The 20273-nt window shown below is 34.6% G+C and overlaps 1 protein-coding gene across 1 annotated transcript in view; it reads right to left on the bottom strand.

Annotated features, from left to right (window-relative positions):
• DACH1 (dachshund family transcription factor 1) overlaps positions 1-20273 on the bottom strand; it is a 420028-nt gene that overhangs the window by 39600 nt on the left and 360155 nt on the right. Inside the window, exon 7 of the mRNA XM_078070269.1 lies at positions 8665-8816. Within this exon, the coding sequence (XP_077926395.1) occupies positions 8665-8816 (152 nt within the window). The remainder of the gene's footprint in view (positions 1-8664; positions 8817-20273) is intronic.

Genomic DNA, 20273 nt, shown 5'->3' with positions numbered 1-20273 from the left:
TAAAGCACAAAATTTCTAAATCTAATTAAACCATATTAGGAAGACAAATGTTTTTGCCATGCAGGTTTGATTGCTTCTAATTAGATATCTAGATCTAAAGCTAAATGAGGGCAGAGACATTTTCTCTCATTTGGTACTATGTCACCCAGAGTCCAGAGAGTGCCTACCATATAGTAGATTCTAAAAATTTGTTGAACAGAAATTATAGTACTGGTATATTTTTTCTTGAGGCATATATGTAAGGGATCCAAAACCTAGTGTTTTAATAGTGTGTTATTTTTTAAAAAGTCATTTAAAATGGTTATAATAAATTGAGAATAACTTTTAGGGGACTATTTGACAGTATAACTCAAGAGTATATGGTAAAAGTAAAGTTTATTTATACAATAGATGATGGAATCTCTTGTATAAGAGATATACATGAAAGTTGATTTACTCTTTGCTAATTAAAAAATTTTGTAATATTCTGAGATTCTTGAAAATGAGATTACGGAAAACAAAGAAAAAGTAATCTGCACATGCTCTCTCCTAAAATCCTTTAGAAAATTATTAGTAAAAATTAGAGCTAAAATTTCTATCATCAGCTCAGCAATACAAAAAGCTTTTTTGAAGTGGAAGGTATTTTGCCTTGGTCTGTGAAATTTTCTTTTTGTTTTTTTTTAAGATTTTATTTATTTGAGAGAGAGAGATAGCACACAAGCAAGGAGAGAGGCACAGGGAGTGGGAGAGAGAGAATCTCAAGCAGACTCTGCACTGAGTGTGGATCCTGACATGGGGCTCAATTTCACAACCCTGAGATCACGACCTGAGCTGAAATCAAGAGTCTGATACTTAACCAACTGAGCCACCCAGGTGCCCCATAGAGACTAAAATTTTCAACTGAAATGATAAATGAAGTGGAAGTTGGTGCCATTTGTAAATACACTCTAAGATAGGACCCTTCTTGCAGGAGACAACATAAGCAGTCAGAACCAGGAATTTCCACTCTGGCTTGACTTGTTAGCCCAATAGAGGTGTACCCTTAGATCAGCTCACCCATGTAGCATTATCATAAGCCATTTTATTCTCTTTTCAAGCACATATAAATTATTTCATGTTTGTTATAACTGACCCTGAATTTCCTGGTGTAATTCTTGTGAAATGAAACAAGCTGGAGGGTTTCTACATGGCTGTTTGCCCCTCCCTACTCTTTTGTTTTTAACAATAAAACATAGCTGCTAAGGAAACTGCCATCTTAACTCAATTCAGCAACATTCCTGTGTATGTTTCTTCTTCATCAGGAACAACAATTAGTAACAAATGAAAGAGATCATTACATCAAGTGCCCTTTTAGATCACCCCAATTAAAACTTTAGTTTAGCTGTATTTTAATTCTAAGATACCAAATTCTAATTTTCTGCTCTGATTGCTCTTGTTGACTTATCTTTGAAAGATGCACTCTCTGTGCAGTGTCTAGAGATTATTTAGCAAGATGCCAATGTTGGCACCACTTAATGTGTTGATTGGTTGTATTATCAGTAGCTGTTTAAAATAAATTACTATTAAACTATTATTGTCCTTGGCTGACAAAACACAATATTTTGGTGTTCTTTAAATATGAAACAATCATTATGAATAAACATGTTGAATAATGTTAAACTGCAACTCTAATTTGTGTAATTTTACATTAATATTTGTCGTAACATACGAAGTTGCTAAGAGCATTTATGTTTACTGTTTTCTTTTGTTACAGTTGCTGCTAATGTCCCTAATGGTAATACATTACCTATTCCTGCTGATTATGTCTGAAAAATACTAGCTTTAAGAACCAATACCCTCCAGGGACTACTTATAAGCTATATAAAATTAAGTTTCATTTTTAGACTTTAAATCAGTGCATATCAGTAGGAGTCCAGTGTGAACAAAAATCTGCACTAGAGCCAAACTGATACATATGCAAAAATATGTTATTGCCCGTGACAGCTTCGCTGCAAAAATACAGAAAACCGATTAAATTTCAATGCAGCAGGGGGCTGGGAAAAGCAATAGCAAGTAGTGTTCACAAAGTCTACAGATCATTAGGACACCATTTTAACCATCAGTGATAATAGTACTTTCAGATTTGTGTAACTTCTGTAAATTTTCCAGGTAGATCATATGCAAAGGTCACACTAAATGCTGAGTCTCACGTGGACATGCAGGATTGAGCAAAATTCTGTGATGACAATTCTGTGATGACAAATTACAGCAAAAGACACAAGGTTTAAAACATGAATTTTTCTCCAGGGGGAGGTCAGTTATGATGTTCAACAATGACAATTCTAAAGAAATGTGTTTAAAGCTTACTCTATGGCATAGCAATTATAAGAGACAATAGTTGTTTGGCCTCAAATTTCTTTCCCATAAGTGAGGCATAATTGTCATATACACAAATGTTTTCGTTTTCTAAAATGATCTACCTTTAAATCAGATTATTTTAATCACTTCCCAAAGAACAAGTCTCTATATATATTTCTTTTCAGAAGGGCACTGTAATTGATTTAGCAAGTTTTCAACTACTTCTATAGCCTAGAAAGTGCAAATATCTGCTTGTATAAGAGAAGTTAAAGTAATACTGATATGAAGGAAACATTTCTTAATTTACTAGTTGGATCCTAGATTAAAAGCTTACTTGGCCATATTTGTTTTTTATACAAAAACTGTTTCAGAATCAGATGGTGACTAAAGTTCTTTGAGTGTCACTGGAATTAATGTGACAAAATTCTGCTCAATAATGCATTGCTTCTAAAGAGAGTAAATACCTGACTTGAAGGGGATTTCAGTGATTTGCCCATTCTAATTAAAACCTTTTAAAGCTGAAAAAAACAAGGTCCAGAAAGATCAGATGACTTATACAAATTCCCAAAGTAGTAAATTGACTAAGCTTAGGTCAGAGCTCCCAAGCTTATTTATTTTTTTCTTTTAATGTTTCTTTCCAGGATGAGAAGAAATAGTGTCCCTGGAATCCAGGAACTTTTGTAGACAAACAAATATATACTAGAGCAGTATCAACTAATGCATATTCACAGAAGCTCTTATAACAAAAGGTACAACTATACTCAGTTTAATGGTTATGGCTCTTGTTCTCAAAAAATTGGTCAATAATGCATACTCCCTCAAAAGCACTTCCAGGTATAAAATTCATCTTGTAATTCATATGATCATGTATGGCGATATAGCAACATGGGCTCTGTAATTATCCTGCCTATGTTTAAATCCAGACTCCACCACCATTGCATAACCTTGATCAAAAGACTTGTCCGCCTCCATTTACTCATCTGTAAAATGCAGATGATAATGAAATCCACTATATAGGATTATAAAGATGATTCAATGTAATATCATATAGAATTAGCATAGAGATGGACTGTAGATACTGTGATTTATAATAAGAAACATATTTGGGGGGTGCCTAGGTGACTCAGGCAGTTAAGCGTCTACCTTTGGCTCAGGTCATGATTCTAGAGTCTTGGGTCCCACATCAGGCTCCCTGCTCAGCAGGGAGTCTGCTTCTCCCTCTGCCTCTGCCCTTCCCCCCTGCTCATGCTCTCTCTCTAGCTCTTGCTCTCTCCCAAATAAATAAATAAAATTAAAAAAAAAAAAAAAGAAACATATTTGGTCTTCATCCCAATTGTGGCACAAAGATCCTACAATGGGTGGAATTTCCTAAGTGATAAGAGTGAAAAGATGAAATGGGAGTCTTTTGTTATTCATAATAAGCCCCACCCAACTATACCTGAGTTTATTTTCATAAGGTGACTTTTGGAAAGCCCTATGGTTGGAATCTGGTTGTCAGGGAAACCAACTCAGGGTTGGGACTTTCAGCCCTACCCCTCTCCACCCCCCTCCCCCCCCACCTCTGGGAAGACAGAGGGGCTAGAGGTTTGAATTAATCACCAACTATGCGTGATTTAATCAATCATACCTAAATAATGAAACCTCTATGAAAACTCAAAAGGACAGAGTTCAAAGAGCTTCTGGGTTGGTCAACACGTGGAGGTACTGGGGAGGTGGTGTGCTCAGAGAAGGCACGAGAGCTCTGCACCCCTTCCCACATACCTTGCCCCATACATCTCTGCCATCTTGACTGTTCCTGAGCTATATCCCTTGATAATAAACTTGTAACCTAGTAAGTAAAATGTTTTCCTGAGTTCTGTGAGCTGCTCTAGTAAATTAACTGAACCTGAGGAGGGGGTGATGGGAACCTCTGATCAATAGCCGGTTGGTTGGTAGCCAAGATTACAACCTGGACTTGCAACAGGCATCTGACATTTGGGTAGGGGGCGATCTTGTGGGACTGAACCTATGAGATCTGAGGCTATCTCCAGGTAGACAGTATCAGAACTGAGTTAAATTGTAGAGAATCCAGCCGGTGTTACAGAATTGCTTGGTGTGGAAATTAACTACCAGACATTTGGTGAGCAGAAGTGTCCAAAGTGAAGTGATGTTGCAGTAAGACATTGAGAGCAGAAGACACACACAGGAGTATTTTTCCTATGTGATGACACATTAAGATTGTTCAATAAATATTAGTTTTTACTATTGTCATTATTATTGTTGTGATATACAATATACATTATGATATACAATATACCTTAAGTATGGTATAGAGTTCAGACTTTTAAGAGATTAATGCTACTCTCTTCATCAGAGTAAACTGTGTTTAGAATATTGGATATATTTCACTGTTTTTTTTTTTTAATGAACTCTTTTCACAAATTGGTAATGAGAAAAAAGAATATGTAAGTATGATTAAACATAAAAAGATATAACACCAATATATCTGATCCTAGTCTACCCATATTTTAAAGCCAATGTCCTATTTTGTTGTTTATCTTTTTGAAAGTTTCCTCCTCTAAGTATTTTGTCTAACTCTGTTATAATTAAAATGATGTATTAAAAATGCAAATACAAAACTATTAGCTTCTTTTAAATGTATAAAATATAACATCATTGGCCATGACATTGAAATGTAAAGACTGGAAGATGTATAATCAGAGTGTTTTGGTCTTAGTACTAAGTCAGATTCTTCTTCATTTTCTTTTGTCAAACACAGAAATTAGAGAATACTTCCTAAGTACCATAGTTGTATTATGTTTATTTATTAGACCATAGTGATTCAATCTGTGACTTGCCATTTACTGTGGTTTTAACAATCCTTTTAGGTCTTCCTTTGTTTATTTAATTCCTCCAAATAGACAAATCATAATGAACCAAACTCTTATCATATATCCCTCAAGGCATATATCTTCAATGCTAACCTTATCCATAACTAAGTTTTATATTCCCTACCTTATTTTACTTTTCTTTTTTTATTTACCTATTCTTATTTTAATATTTGTAAGTCATTTTAAATAATTCTTATAAGACAAACAATGTAAATTATTTGTTCCCAATCCTATGTACAAACAGATTGTAGCAATAATTTACAGCATGAAAGCTCAGATTGAGAATAAAGTTCTCCCTTAAGTGTATTTGTCAATTGGGTAGCCAATGTTCGAAGGGGTCACATTCAGTAAATTGACACTAAAATTCTAGTTTCCTCACCTAAAATCTCATAGGGAGTGAGTTTGGACATGTTTGAGTAAGAAAGGCATAATAAAAGATTGCCCACATTGAGAAAAACAAAATTCCACATAAAATAAAATTTTTAAAAATCCCAAAAAGTTGGGGCACCTGGGTGGCTCAGTCGGTTGGGCATCTGCCTTCGGCGAGGGTTATGATCTCCAGGTCCTGGGACTGAGCCCCGCATCAGGCTCCCTGCTCAGCAGGGAGTCTGCTTCTCCCTCCCTCTCACTCTCCCTCTGCACTCTCCCTCTCTCTCAAATAAATAAATAAAATCTTAAAAAAAAAAAAAATCTCAAAAAGGAAAACCTGGAATAAATCCATATCACTCACTAAAGTGAAATTACTACACTGTAGATATATATATTTAGTATGTATAGTATATATAGTATATTTAAAAATACTAGTATGTAGTATTTTTCTACAGGTCCTCTTTTAAAGCACAAAGAAAAAAAATTTATGAAAATTCCATTTTGATATATCATGGCAAGAACATCTGTACCAACCATTACAAATTTTAAAATTGAAATTTATCAAATTATAGAGTATCATGAAATTAAGTTATTTAATATTAGAACAATAAACACTTAAACACATTTTTTTGAAGGGCTTTCGGTCATTAATTGTAAGAAAAAAGAGACCTCAATACATTAAATTTAAATATGACCCAATGTCTTAGGTTTAATTAAAATAGTAGGTATACATAATAAAACTTCAATTTCATATATGGCTTTGTATGATTTGAAACATGCAAACATTTTTAACTCAAATGTTTTTCATTGCCATCCTGATAAAATAGCTCCAAAAGAAATATGGAGATTTAAGTTTACCACACAAAAAGTATGTTACCATTTTGAAATAGAAAGCAGAGAACCCCATTATATATAATTGAAATTGCAGAGGAAATTGAGGTAGGCAGGACGTAATTACCCCAATTAGAATTTGGACAGCAAACACATTTATACTGTATGCCCAGTAAGCCAGGGTCATGACTACTTAAACATTCTATACCATTCCTAGGATATTACTATAACTCAATACATGTGGCAATAATAAAAGAACTAGCATTTTTAAAAAATGATGTGAAACCATTACTAAACATAAATCCCGTATATATGTGGGTGTGTATATATGTGTACACGCTTATTAGTATGTATGCATGTACTGTGTATGTGTGTGTGTCTTCCTATGCATGGAACTCAGTAAGATTTTTAATTTTTATTTTACCTTATGTTCACATACGTGAATACACTGAAATGGACAAGCATAATTTATTTTTAACAAAGTATTCTTATTGTGGGTGTTTTAACTTTGATGGACCCAGATCCCTATGGTTTGGGACTAGCAATAAATAATTTAGTTTGCTTTGACTACTGTCCCATCATCAACTCTTGCTAAAATATGTCCACAAGGCTGGTTGGAAGGTCAGAAAGGAGAGTATATTAAATCTAGAGATACCATCAATAAAATATTTGTCTAAAATCTGTACATTTTAAAACTGGGGTTTTCTTTTCTTCTTTTTTAAAGAAATAATTGCAGTTTGAGGTGATGCAGATACATTTCTAGTCTGGGTAATACTGGTGTGGGGGGGGGGCGGGGGAGGCTGGTGGATAAATACACCCTAACTGACAGTATCTGACTTAAAATGGAAGAGTCCATGTGTAAACCCACTTTTCAGATGAGCAAGCTGGTTTATACTGATGAAATCCAGAAATGTTTTCTCCACTGAAATTAAAGTTAAATGACCACTTTCCTCTTTAAAGACGTTTTAGTTAATGAAGCTACATACACCTGAATAGAGAATTTTACGTAAACCCTTAGCTTTTTCTTTGCTTCATTCGGAGTTGTTAACATAACAAAATTAATTATTCCCTCCTTTCAGACTGTAAATTCGGAAATGTTGAGGGATATTTTCTGAAATCATTTAATTTCACAAAAGAGAAATTCATTAAAAATTCTACCTCATTAAAAAAACAATAATATGGGTCAAATTTAGAAAAAAAGTCTATGTTTATTTTAAAATATAATCAACTATTTGGCCTTGATTAAGTTTAGGCTAGATTGATGATTTATTTGAATTACTGAGATATAAAACCTTAAAGTTGAATACAGTTCTGGAGACTCTAATTACATTAGTATTAAAAATGCCACATTAATAGATGAGAAGATATGTTACATTAAAGGCCTTCTGTTATGTCCTCAGAGAGGTAAATAAAATTAATTACATTTCTACTGGGAGAAAGTTTAATATGGTAGGAAATGTGTACAGAAAAATATCACGAAGAATCAAGTGCTAGAGTAAAAATTAAAAAAAAAATAACAGCAGAGTATCTGCAAGCACATTCTTATTATTAGCTACTCCAAATAGGGAGAAGTAGATGGCCAAAATCTCCATCTGCGGTCCACATGATCACTTCATGTGTGGGCAAGAAAATTACGCTTTCTTGTATCCCAAACACTCTTACTACTTTGGCTCCATGCTCTATGTTATTGTTAACTGTAAGTATTTTTGATTCATAATGTACTGTACGTAAAATATACATCCTGAGGACTACATAGGAAATCCGTGGAAAGTTTTGTATAGCTTTTTGAAGTCTATTCTTTGAAGAAACCCTATTAACTGAAACAAACTTATTTACGAAAGAAGGGATTTTTTGGATTCTTTTATATTAGACATATTCTAAGTGACTAAACATATCATTTCCTCACTGGAAGGCCAGCAGTTTAAAAATAACTAAATATTTATTAGAACTGGTGTGCCGTTGTTGAGTAAATCAGACAAACTTAAACAGTTAGATTCCTCCCATCAGTTGGCAATAAGGAGAACATTTAGGCAGAATGATTTTTCAAATCCCAGGTCATTTTCATCGAAGCTTTTATTAAGGCTGAATATACATATATCAGTATTTCTAAACCAACTTGATTAGTGTAGCAAGTTTAAAATCTTAAATTGCTGGGAAAAGTCCAATGCCATTGTTCAGTCAATCCCATGAACGGATTAAGTTGGAATAGTATGAATTTGGGAAAAATCTACAGCTGGATCTTCCACGTTCCTACCTTCCAGATTACAAAAAGGCCTACCTGTATGTTAGTCAGAAGGGTCTCTATGGAAGACAGTCCATCAGGAAACAGAAAAGGAGGTGGGAAACCTGGAGGTAGTGGTTGTCCATGCCCAGTTAGAGAAAGTTTGTCAAGGCTGTCTCTTGCGGTTGGTGTGGAAAGCGGGGTCTCATCTGTATGTGATTGAAACAAAAATATAGAACAAGTTACGCTTGTCTGTTTTTATTAGACCTCAGTAATGGCTTCCCTAGTGGTTTCCAGAACATTTATTGCAAATTGGTTCCTGCTATCAGGAGAAAATGCTTTCTGCTGAATTTTCTTTAATGAAAAAGCTGTGGAGATACAACAAGATAACATTAATGAGTAACTTTATAAGCCTTTTAAATGCAGTCTCTAATGAGACTGAGTTTACAGTGCCATAGAATCTTTTTAAAACAAATATTATCTCACATATAGTTGTGATAATATACACAGGCTGACTTTATGGGCACCTTCCCAATTATCTCATTTTAGTTTGTTCTGTTTGGATTGACAATAGAATATTTCTAGAGCTTCATATAAAAGAAATGCTTTGTATATTAGTGTGTTTATTTCTCAATTAACCCTTCCTTTATATCAATGATTTGTTCAAATACATTCTTAAGGAATCTATAAAAGAATGCACAATTGAAATTTGTCATTTTACAAATGACAAGAAAAACTAGAATCAAATATATTCTCCCTAAAATAAAACTGAATTATTCAATATCATTAAAACTAAAGATCTAATTCTTTTGACCCTGAATACCTTTTACTTTCATATTGAAAAACTAGCCCTTTATACATGAAAAAGGAGTCTAAAGAAAGGGTAATAAAATGCAACTTCCATAACAATATTTAGAAAATCAAATATAAAACCCTCTAAGATAAATTAATCTTTACTTTGTTTATTGAATATTCTTTAATATTTTAAGCAACCTAGAGTAATGTCCCGATATGGATTCTTTTTACTCTCACAGTGAAATCTTTTCATTCAGTTCTTTATTATTTAAACAATTTTACAGTTTCATTTAAGATAGATACACGTTATGGCTTATTTTAGTTTATTATATCACAGAGAAAATTTTATTCATGGCAGGATTCTCAATTTTATAAATATTTTCATATTTCACCTCAGGAAAATTAATCAGAGCAATGTATTTGCACAGTCCTGATAGTATCTCTCAATTTTGCAAATGGCTAAAAACTTCAGCACACTTGCTTTATGCTTATAATTTGATTCCGCTGTTCTCGATCATTCCTTTATTTTTCATTACAACACCTAACCACACAACACGTTTTCCAATTACCTCTCTCTGGGGCAGAAATATTATGGAAGTAGCCACACTTCTCTGTCTCTAACTAATGTCAGAACAAGTTAAATTCATCTCCCTCACCTTTCCACATTTCTAGTTAACAAACCAAAAGGAAAGAAAGGTTAGGGAGGAGAGTTTGGGACACAAGCCATCTATTAGCTGCCTCTCTTCTCAGGCTCACACTCTCACTCCTCTGCAGTTTCTCCTTCCACTCCCTTTCCTGTTCACTTACTGACAGGCGATCTGACACAGCAGGTACTAGAAGAAGGAACGGAGTGAGTAGCTAAAGGAGGACTCACTGTGTCATTATTTTTTTTATCACTCTTGTCACCAGGGTTAAAGAAAGACCGCAGTGCAGGGGTAGGGCTACTGCATGGCTAATGCGATCAAGATGATCTTGGACACCCTTTACCTAGTTGTCATAAATTACTCCTCCAGACCAAGGCTGCTAGTGTTTTCTCATAATAGCTCCAAAAAGGCGCTTGTTAAACATCTATGTGCATGTGAAATTGTTTAAGAATGGAGAGCAATATTTTTCGATCAGCATCACCTTAGCTGTCACATGCTAAAGAAAATGTGGCTTAATAGATCATGGGGATAATAATTGCTTGTCTCTTGAAGAAAGGCATAGAACCAGATGACCACCTGAGTTTGCTTTCAGCTTTAGAGACTGATTCCACAATTCTTTAAAGAATGTCCAAGAAAAAAGAGCCATATGAATGTGTATACACACACGCATATACACGCACACACATTTGATTGTAAGTTCCATCATCCCCATGACTGTTTGATTTAAATTCAACACATTTATGCTTGACTATGTTTGGCTGTTGTGTGAATTAATTCATAAAATCACTCATGATACATACATTTACGTAGCTAATATTTATTTTACATAAACAATATGCTAGGTGCTGAGGATAGAATGCTGAAAAACACAATAGGCAAGCCTCAAGTAGCTTATCTGGACTGGAATGACTGATCCCAAATGTTAAGTAGTCAATTCCTACAGTTAGTAAAATATTTTGTCTTCCATCATTATTCCATTAGCTATTCCATTTTTCCCAATATAGGATTAAAATTGTTCTATGTATATGTTAGTGTGTGTGTGTGTGTGTGTGTGTGTGATATTTTTTTCTGCAGTTGCTTCAATGGAATGCTCACCTTAGTCCTCATGGTTTCAACTATCATTTGGTATAGACTTAGATGATTGGATTCATTCATTTATCATTTTATTTAGTAGAGATACGGCATAAGGCCACTTTAACTCAATATGTAGCTAAGAAACAATCAAATTTAGGGCACAATGATGACTAAAGAAATGAAAAAAAAAGGGTGATTCTTAAGATCAATACACATTTTTGAAAAGAAGACAAACTAATCAAGATCAAACATACAAAACAAAAATATTCCTTTGTGCTTCAAGACCCTACTAAAAAGTTGTCATCTTGTGGCAATTAACATCATAGAAAGTCTCATTTAGTCTTCCTATAAAGATAGTAAAATTAAGAATACAGCCCTTCCTTTTGAAATAAAAGTGACCTTTGATATCTTAAATGTTCTACAAAGATTAAAGCAAATGTTTGAGAGGCCAGACAACATGGAAAAGAGTTTGACATTACATAATCTCCATTGACTTCAAACAGTGAATGATGATGAAGCACAAATTCACAAAACACCTTATTCTAATTTGATATATCTGTACATATTTTTTAAAGTTTTATCTTTAAAAGAAAGCTTGTCAGATGCCATGTTTTCTGGATTATTACAGACTTGACAATGTAATCTGTTTTTTGTTCTTGAGTATTTTGCTTTCAAATAATTTTAAACTTACAGAAATTTACAAGAATTGTACAAAGAATTTCTATATACTCATATAATGGGTTGTCTGGTAACCCTCTAAAATACATGTCCATGCCGAATCCCTGGAACCTAGTAATGTTAGCTTGCTTGGAAAGAGGGTTTTTATAGATGTGATGAAATTAAACATCTTGAGATGAGGAGATCACCCTGGTTTAGGATAGGCGCTAAATCCAATGACAAGTGTTCTTATAAGAGAAAGGCAGAGGGAGACTTGAGAGAGACAGAAGAGATCCACAGTAAAGAGGAGGAGGCAGAGTGGAGATGGAGACAGAGATCAGGATTTCCCAGCCATAGTCAATGCATGCTGCTGATAGCCACCAAAAGCTACAAGAGGTAAAGAAATGGATTCTCCTTTATAGCCTCTTGGAGGGAGCTTATCCCTGCTATTACCTTGATTTTAGACCTCTGTCTTCCAAAACTCCAGTAAGAAAGTTAATGTTTGTTATTTTAAGCCATCAAGATCATGGCAATTTGTTAAATCAGCCCTAGAAAACCAATTCAACTCCTTACTCCAATTCACCAATCGTGTGTATTTTGCCATGTTTGCTTTTAAATTATTTCTCTCTCTCCCTCTCTTGTTCTGTGTGTGTGTGCATATGTTTGAACCATCTTCCCTTTTAATCCTAAAACTTCACTGCATATTTCATAAGTATAAGAACACACTCTTACATGACCACAGTAAGTATAAAATGAGCAAGAATAACATACACAGAATACTATTATTTAATCCAGAGTTCGTATTCCAATTTTATTATGTGAGATATTTTACTGTAAAGAGTTAAATAACTAATACATCTTTTAATTTACTTGACAAGTACTTGGGGAATATTCTCTCTGGGCTTGTGGTAGGCATGTAGTAGCCTCTAAGATGGCCTCTGATGATTCCTCCTTCCTAGTATTCACATCCTATCTAGAACCTGCCCCCTAGTCTGAGTCAGATCTAACAGAGAAAAACAAATGTGATGGGATGTCACTTCCAAGATTCAGTTATGAAAAGTTTATAATTTCCATTTGTCTCTCTCTCTTTTTTCTCTTGCATTTCTTGCCCTGGGGAAAACCAGCTGCCATGTCACGAGACAGCCCTGTGGAGGTGCACATGACAAGGGACTGAGGTCTGCCAAAAACCACATGAGTTGGCTTGAAAGCACATTCCCCCTGCCCAGTTGAACCTTTTGATGAAGCTACAGCCCCAGCTGACAGCAGAACTGAAACCTCATGAGAGACCTTAAACCAGAACCACCCAGCTAAGTTGCACCCAGATCCTGATCCACAGAAACTGATATTTTAAATTTGATGGTTTAAACCACTAATTATTGGTATAAATTGTTACACGGCTATAGATGATGAAAACAGGGCATAACACTGTATACTTTGGGATATATAAAGAAAATGACTTAGTGTCCAGTGAGTATCACCTATTTTGGACACATAACAACTTCTTCAGGCTTCAGTTTCCTCAAATGAAAAAAAAAAAAAAAAAAGCAGTTTGAATGGGACAAACTCTAGCGTCATGCAAATCTTAAATTTCACATTCTCTATTATTTCCTAAAAAAATATTAAAAATTAGTTGAGTGGATATTTCACCTATACTGACTGGAGATTTTGCCTATATTGATTGAAAAAGGATTGAGTCACATAAAACACAAAATTTCAGAGCAAGCTCTTGATTATTTAGGTTTACAAACTCCATTTTACAAAGATTCTTAAGTTTTCTTGCTTCATGTTATCAAATTAGAAAATGTTCAACCATTTATAAGGCAGGTACTCCCCACACCCAGGATGGCAAATTAGATGCAGGGAAGGGTGAGTCCTCCTAAAAATAAAGGAAGCACTTTTGAAAGCTGCATTAACTAGGGTACAATTTTTTTTTTTAAGTACTCCATATCCATAGGGGACTAGTAGTTATGCCAGTTCTCAAAGGAGTTCTTGTTATTTTTAAATTCCTAAGAAAGAGTGGTTTTTAACTTTCTTGTATTTTAATTCAGTTACAGGGAAGTACGGTGGCTTTCTAAAAGAAAATAGAAGCACACACATCACCATCTCACACATGATTTCATCTGTTGACCAGAAAAAATACCAGTGACCATTTTTATAATTATATAAGAAATATAATGACAGATATAACACCATACAATCAATTAACATCAATTAGAATATGATGGGCAAGATAAAAATGGATGACAAGAAAATGTGTTTAAAATTCCAAAATCAATAAAGTATGAAAAATGATATTTCTTTCTTCTCATCATTCCATCTCATGATTCTCCTCATAGTTTAAGTCATGTATCAATAAATGACTATCAGTAAGATTGATGCCTCTGTAGGACAGCTTTTTTTTCCATCCAATCTTATCACGCATAACAATTTAGCAGGATATCCTAAGGAACAATGTTGTTTAAAAAAATAATGGGCCTCTACTTTTAAAATGTTTTCTTTCCTGTTAATAAAATCTAACTCAGTTGTTATTTTCATAACTAATCCCTTTGGGTTTGAATTATATATTCTCTTTCAAGTTCTTGTGTGTGTGTGTGTGTGTGTGTGTGTGTGTGTGTGTCTTTTTGTGTCTGATGTCTTTTATTACATCATAAATTCCAAGTAGAAAAATATTCACTTTTAGAAAACCATACGTTCCAAGGGAATTCACATTTATTCATTTTGATGTAAAGTAGATAGCAACATTATTAAAATAAAAAAAGTCTCCATATTTAACGTTTACAAGTGATCTGGGATTTTACATTGCAAATATTATATTTTTTGTACTGGAAAAGTGAAAAAAATGTTGACAAAGATTCTAGAGAATATGGTAATCTCTATGAATAGTTATTTATAAAAATATGAATTCTTTGCCATTTTGATAGATTTCCATCACAATTATATAGAAAGTTAAATTTATTGGTGTTTTTGTAAACTCATCAGCCACATTATTCAACTGGAGTACAGGCATGGATAATCTAAAATATTAGGAATTGGTGTTTAAAAAAATTGTTGAAACTTATATCCAGACATAAAACACAGTCATTTAAATTGAGTTCAACCATATCCTCAATCCTAGTTCATTCCTACTGTAGGACTCTGGGTTTAATTTGGCAACGGAAACTAATAATAAAGTTGAATAATGTGATCCAGAATGTAATCTTAAAATCCAGAATGTAAACTAATAATAAAGTTGAATAATGTGATCCAGAATGTAATCTTAAATTAGAAATGGTCATGTAAATCTTTTCCTTTCTATTTTCATCTTCTCATGAAATAAGGAATTCCAAAATATCACATTAAAATTTATTTGCATCACTTTCATGTATCTATTTCAATTCTTATAAAATATCCAGGGGTATGATAAAATGAGGCTAATTTCCTGTATTTAATTTTAAGTCCACTTTTCAAATTCTGGATATAGCTATGGTAAAGTGAAAAGCAAGCCAGGCTAGATTCAGAAAGTGTGAGTTCAAGTCCTGGCTCTAGCAACTATTAGCAAATAGTAGAGCAAAAAATTCATCTCTTATAGTCTATGAGTCTCATTTGATTTATTTACTAAAAAGATGATTACAGACTCAAAGGATCATACCTTAAATCTAATTAGATTATGTATATGAAAGTGCTTTGTAAATTATAAAATACTAATAAACTATCAGTAAGCAACAAATAACTAAATGTATTACACATCTCCTTTTGTAAACCTGGCTTCAATGTGCCATGGAGGGAATCCTGGTTGTACCATAAGCTTGAGACTTCTATACTCTTTCTCTCTAATGAGGCTTGTGATGATGAAGTATCATGCTGATAATAAAATTATTACTATACATTATTATAGTTGCCTTATACAAACTAACCCTGAATTAGTTCAGCAAACAGTTAAAATTAACTAGGATAGAAATAACTGGAGAAAGGGCAAAAGGATATGAACTAGTTTATCAACTTCTCTTCAGGCAGCAGGACCTAGAGGAAATGGATAAGGTGACTTACACAGAAAGAAAACAGTACAGATTTTGGAGAAATAGACTGTCAGAAGCATAAAAACACTTAAGAGTTTCCTTGGATATACTTGAAGCAGTATCTGGATTTTGAGTTTGGGTGAATGAAGGGAAGGATTTAATATGGAAAGGAGATCATTGTAAGGGCATGTCTGGCAGGATGCTGCAGGTATGCTAAAATATACACCACACCCACAGTTCTGCCTGATTTAATGCATTTTAAAGTATGTATTGCACACATATGCAATTATCTTTATCAGTGGATTACCTTTTGGGCAGTTTACCTTTGGGATGCTGATGGAAGTTAGGGACCACTCCTTATAGGAAGAAATAGAACATAGAATCTCAGCTCCCTATCCAGAGTAAGCACTTATTAATGTCTGTTGAAGGAATATGTGAATGAGATGAGTTGAGACAAAAGCTGGAACAGTACAAAACGCAGAAATGAGAAGGATGTAGTCTCTTGCTCACCCTGAGGTTATACCACATCCATGACAGCAAAACTAAAAATACCTTCTATTGGAAAACCACTCAATTGATTACAAGACAATTTCACAGGCATTATGTTGAGTTAGGAGGAAGCCCTAGGAAGAAGATAAAGAAAAAATGCATGCAATTATAATCTCAATAAGGTCATGTGCCAAAAGATTGATTCCAATAGCACCCAGTGGTTATTTAGAAAAAGAAGAGATTATATTTAGATACAAGTTGAAATCAGAGTGGAGAAAAATAACATTTCATGGCACGGTGCATTAGAAAAGGGGATGGAATATTGGGAAAGATTTAAACAGGAGGAGGTCAAGCAGTTGTATAAGGAAAGTACGCAGGGACGACCTTCCAAGGAAAGCAGGGATCCTAAGTGCTCTGAAGAAACTTTGTAGTTTGAAAGGGAAAGCCTATTTGCGACCATTATTCTCAAGAGAGTCTTTAATTTCTGGCTATTCTACATTTGTATTTCAAAAATCTGTGTATGAAGGAAACTATCAAGCTATACCTTAGTATTTCCAAACATGGCCTTGACCAAACTCCTCGCTATCTCTGGCACCCGAGAAGAATGAAATGCAGGACTCTGATAGCTATGTGTACATTTTTTTTTTCTTCCCACAGTTTGGGAAGAAAATGGAACAAAATGGAACAGTACCAAACATTAAGCACACGCACACACACACACACACACACACACACACACATTTACCTTTTAAACATTTTCAGTGGCTTTTACCCCTGCTTGTTTGTTAAAGTCATAAGTCATAGTGTTTGTGAAAGAGGTGGCCATGGCTATGCTGAAAAGATCCACTTAATTGACCTTTCTGTCTTTTCCATGACCCTGTAGGTTTAACCTCACTGCTGATACTGCAAGTGAATATGGGAAAACATTTATTGAAAGCTGCATAACAGACCTGGTTATATTTCCTCGGTTGATGTTTTGCATATCTGCACAGTAGGGCCATTAAGTGTTCTAAGAGCACAACGGAAATAATCATAACATTTGTTTTTAGATGACTGACTCAGGACATGTACACCAGGCTTTATATAGAAACTGTTTTTGTTTTATTAAGGGACTGTTTGCCTGTTAGTGATAACATCATTAAAAATAAATGAAAGGGGGCTGGTAAAATGCTTCCCAAAAGCAGAAACCTAATTAAAGGTGATATGCCTGCTATGAGGCTTTTTTCAGGACTCAGAAATAGAACAAGGTTAGTTCTTTCTCATTTTATAAGGCCCAAAGAAGACCTCACAGTAAAACATCACTTCTGATCTAATTTTCTATTTCTGTGTACTTTAATAATCTACTTTACAGTCTGTGCTTGCCCATAGAAAGTGAACTAGTTTTGTTCCTACAGATAGCTGCTTCATCATGTCACACTGCATGAAAAGAAAATCTGATGGTTCAGGTCAAACAAAAAAATGCACTCTCCTTTTGCAGCAAATTGTCTTGGTTGCGATATATACAGTAAGAGCAGTGGAAATAGTGCACAAACATTTCATAATCCTAAAAGACCACTTTTGAGAGCCTGAGTTAATGGTAAAAAACATTTCCAAATCATGGTTTATAATTTCCAAAAGAAAAAAAAAGTAGACCCTTTCATTTTAAGGGGTGGAGTTACTCTAATTTCATGGATGGTGGAAAAAGCAGGAAACTGCATTCCCTTGATAACTCTGCCCTTATTGTGCTGTGACCTTGGCCAATTTACTTAAATTTACATCTGCCAAAAATGAGTTTCTGAAATGTGCTTTGAGAATTTTCAGGGGGTGGGGGGGAGGAGTTGTCACATCAATTCAAGGCCTTTTCAAAATTAATATGACTTCAGAAGAGAAGTAAAGAGAAAAAGAAGAGAGCACTGGGCAGCCTCACACAGTGCCGTACTTTGAGATCCTGGTTTCTTCTTGTCATCCCTGCCCTGCTCTGTTTCATTTATGAGTTTCCACGCTGAAAATGAATCTTCTGCTAAGTAAATAAAACAGAACAATTCCCAAATTATTCCCCCGAAATATGAGGAGCTCTGGTATCATGGATTACTTACTTACTCGGATTTGCACGTAGCTTTTAGACTAAAATGAGCATGGAATGGTAAAAAGTGTGAGATATCTTTGGACATCATTTGGTGTAAGTTTTCATTTTTCAGACAAAAGAAGTCCGATAAGCGATTGACCCAAAGTTCTTCAAACCCAAGTTTGCAAATTCTCATTTCTTTCTTCATTGAAAGTTATAGTGTCAATTTAAAGGAAATACAGGGAAAGAATATTTTGAATGCTTGCAAGGATATGCATACCCACAAACATACATACATTTAAGACAACTGGTGAAATGTGAAACATGGCAGGATATTTAATAAATATTAAGGAATTTTAGGAGTGGTAATGATAGCGTGATTGTGATTTAAAGACAAGAGCCCTGATCTTTAAGAGATACACACTGAAGATAAAGAAAAAAATATTTACAGATTATGTAAAATATGTTTGGGATTGACTTCAAAATTCTCTGGGGAAGAGGAGGAATCGGGTGGGGGAACTTAGAACATAAGTTATTATTAAAGCCATATGATGGGTAGGTATATGGGTGGTTCATTATACTAATTTTATGCTTGTTTGAAATTTTCTACAACAAAAAAGTTTTAACATAAAAACAATTCTATGCAGTAAAAATTCTATTAACTCATTTTTCTTTCAAAAGTCAGAGGCAGGGGCACCTGGGTGGCTCAGTCATTAAGCGTCTGCCTTCGGCTCAGGTCATGATCCCAGGGTCCTGGGATCGAGCCCCGCATTGGGCTCCCTGCTCCGCGGGAAGCCTGCTTCTCCCTCCCCCACTCCCCCTGCTTGTGTTCCCTCTCTCGCTGTGTCTCTCTCTGTCAAATAAATAAATAAAATCTTTAAAAAAAAAAAAAAGAGGCATTGGTATGATGATGATCATCAGCATTATCATTAAAATAGCTAGCATATATTGAGCGCTTTCTATGTGTGCAAAGCAATGTTCTAAGCATTTTGCATGCATTAACTCATTTAATCCTCTCAATAATTCTGTTAGATTGTTACTAGTGTTATACTTATTTTACACATGAGTAGAAAGAGGTAAAAATAAGTTAATTAACTTGCCAAGATAACTCAGCTAGTAAGGAGAGGAGCCAAATTCAAACCCAAGTAGCCTTGTTCCAGAGCCTTTAAACACACAAAGAATAAAATATCAATTATCTGTAAGAATAATTTGTTCGAGTATAAGAGACATACATTCCAAAAAAGGCAATTTTATAATTATTTTATCTCAGACTAGAAAGAAAACTTAGACGTTTCTATCCCTTTCCTTCTTAATTAAGACTTTACTTACTCCTTAAAACCCAGCCAGTGGTCATCCAAGGCAGCCAAGATTCATCTAAATTGGCAACTTGCACTGTCACACTGGTGATCGTTCATTTTTTAATCAAATTTTAATCAAATTTTAGAAGTGAAATTCCAGATTCTCACCACATGGGACTCGAATACTCCAGCCTTGAGTTTAATAGACACTAATATCATCCCTAATTTAGGTGGCCCATACAGGTATCTCCTACAAATTTCCTCACTCTATACCTTCACTAAGTGTCAGCCATACTGACAAAGTCTATACTTCGTGAGAAATATTTAACCATGGAAGTATCACTTTTAAACTGGCACATTCATTCCATGAGGTAAAAGAGCAAGGCCTACTTAAAGACTCTTGAAACCAAAAATCACTGTCCAAGGGCTTCACTTCAGAAAGAGCCGGCCGGTCCCATGCCTTACTCATCCATCAGCTATGATTCAACTTTGGATATTGCCACAAATTGTCTTCTGCACTTGTTCCAATTAAGCTTCTCCTGAATTTCCTCATCAACCCTAACCATGAACTTGCCTCACTTTCCACCATAAGAACTTTGTTTAGGTTTCCAGTACTAGCCCCACTCACCCCGTGACTCCATCAGCATGCTCCATGCTCACACCGGAAGCT

This window comes from Halichoerus grypus, chromosome 4, assembly GCF_964656455.1.
Source record: "Halichoerus grypus chromosome 4, mHalGry1.hap1.1, whole genome shotgun sequence".
Lineage (NCBI taxonomy): Eukaryota > Metazoa > Chordata > Mammalia > Carnivora > Phocidae > Halichoerus > Halichoerus grypus.
Note: the sequence above shows the minus strand (reverse complement) of the source record. Positions and strands in the feature narration are given on the sequence as shown.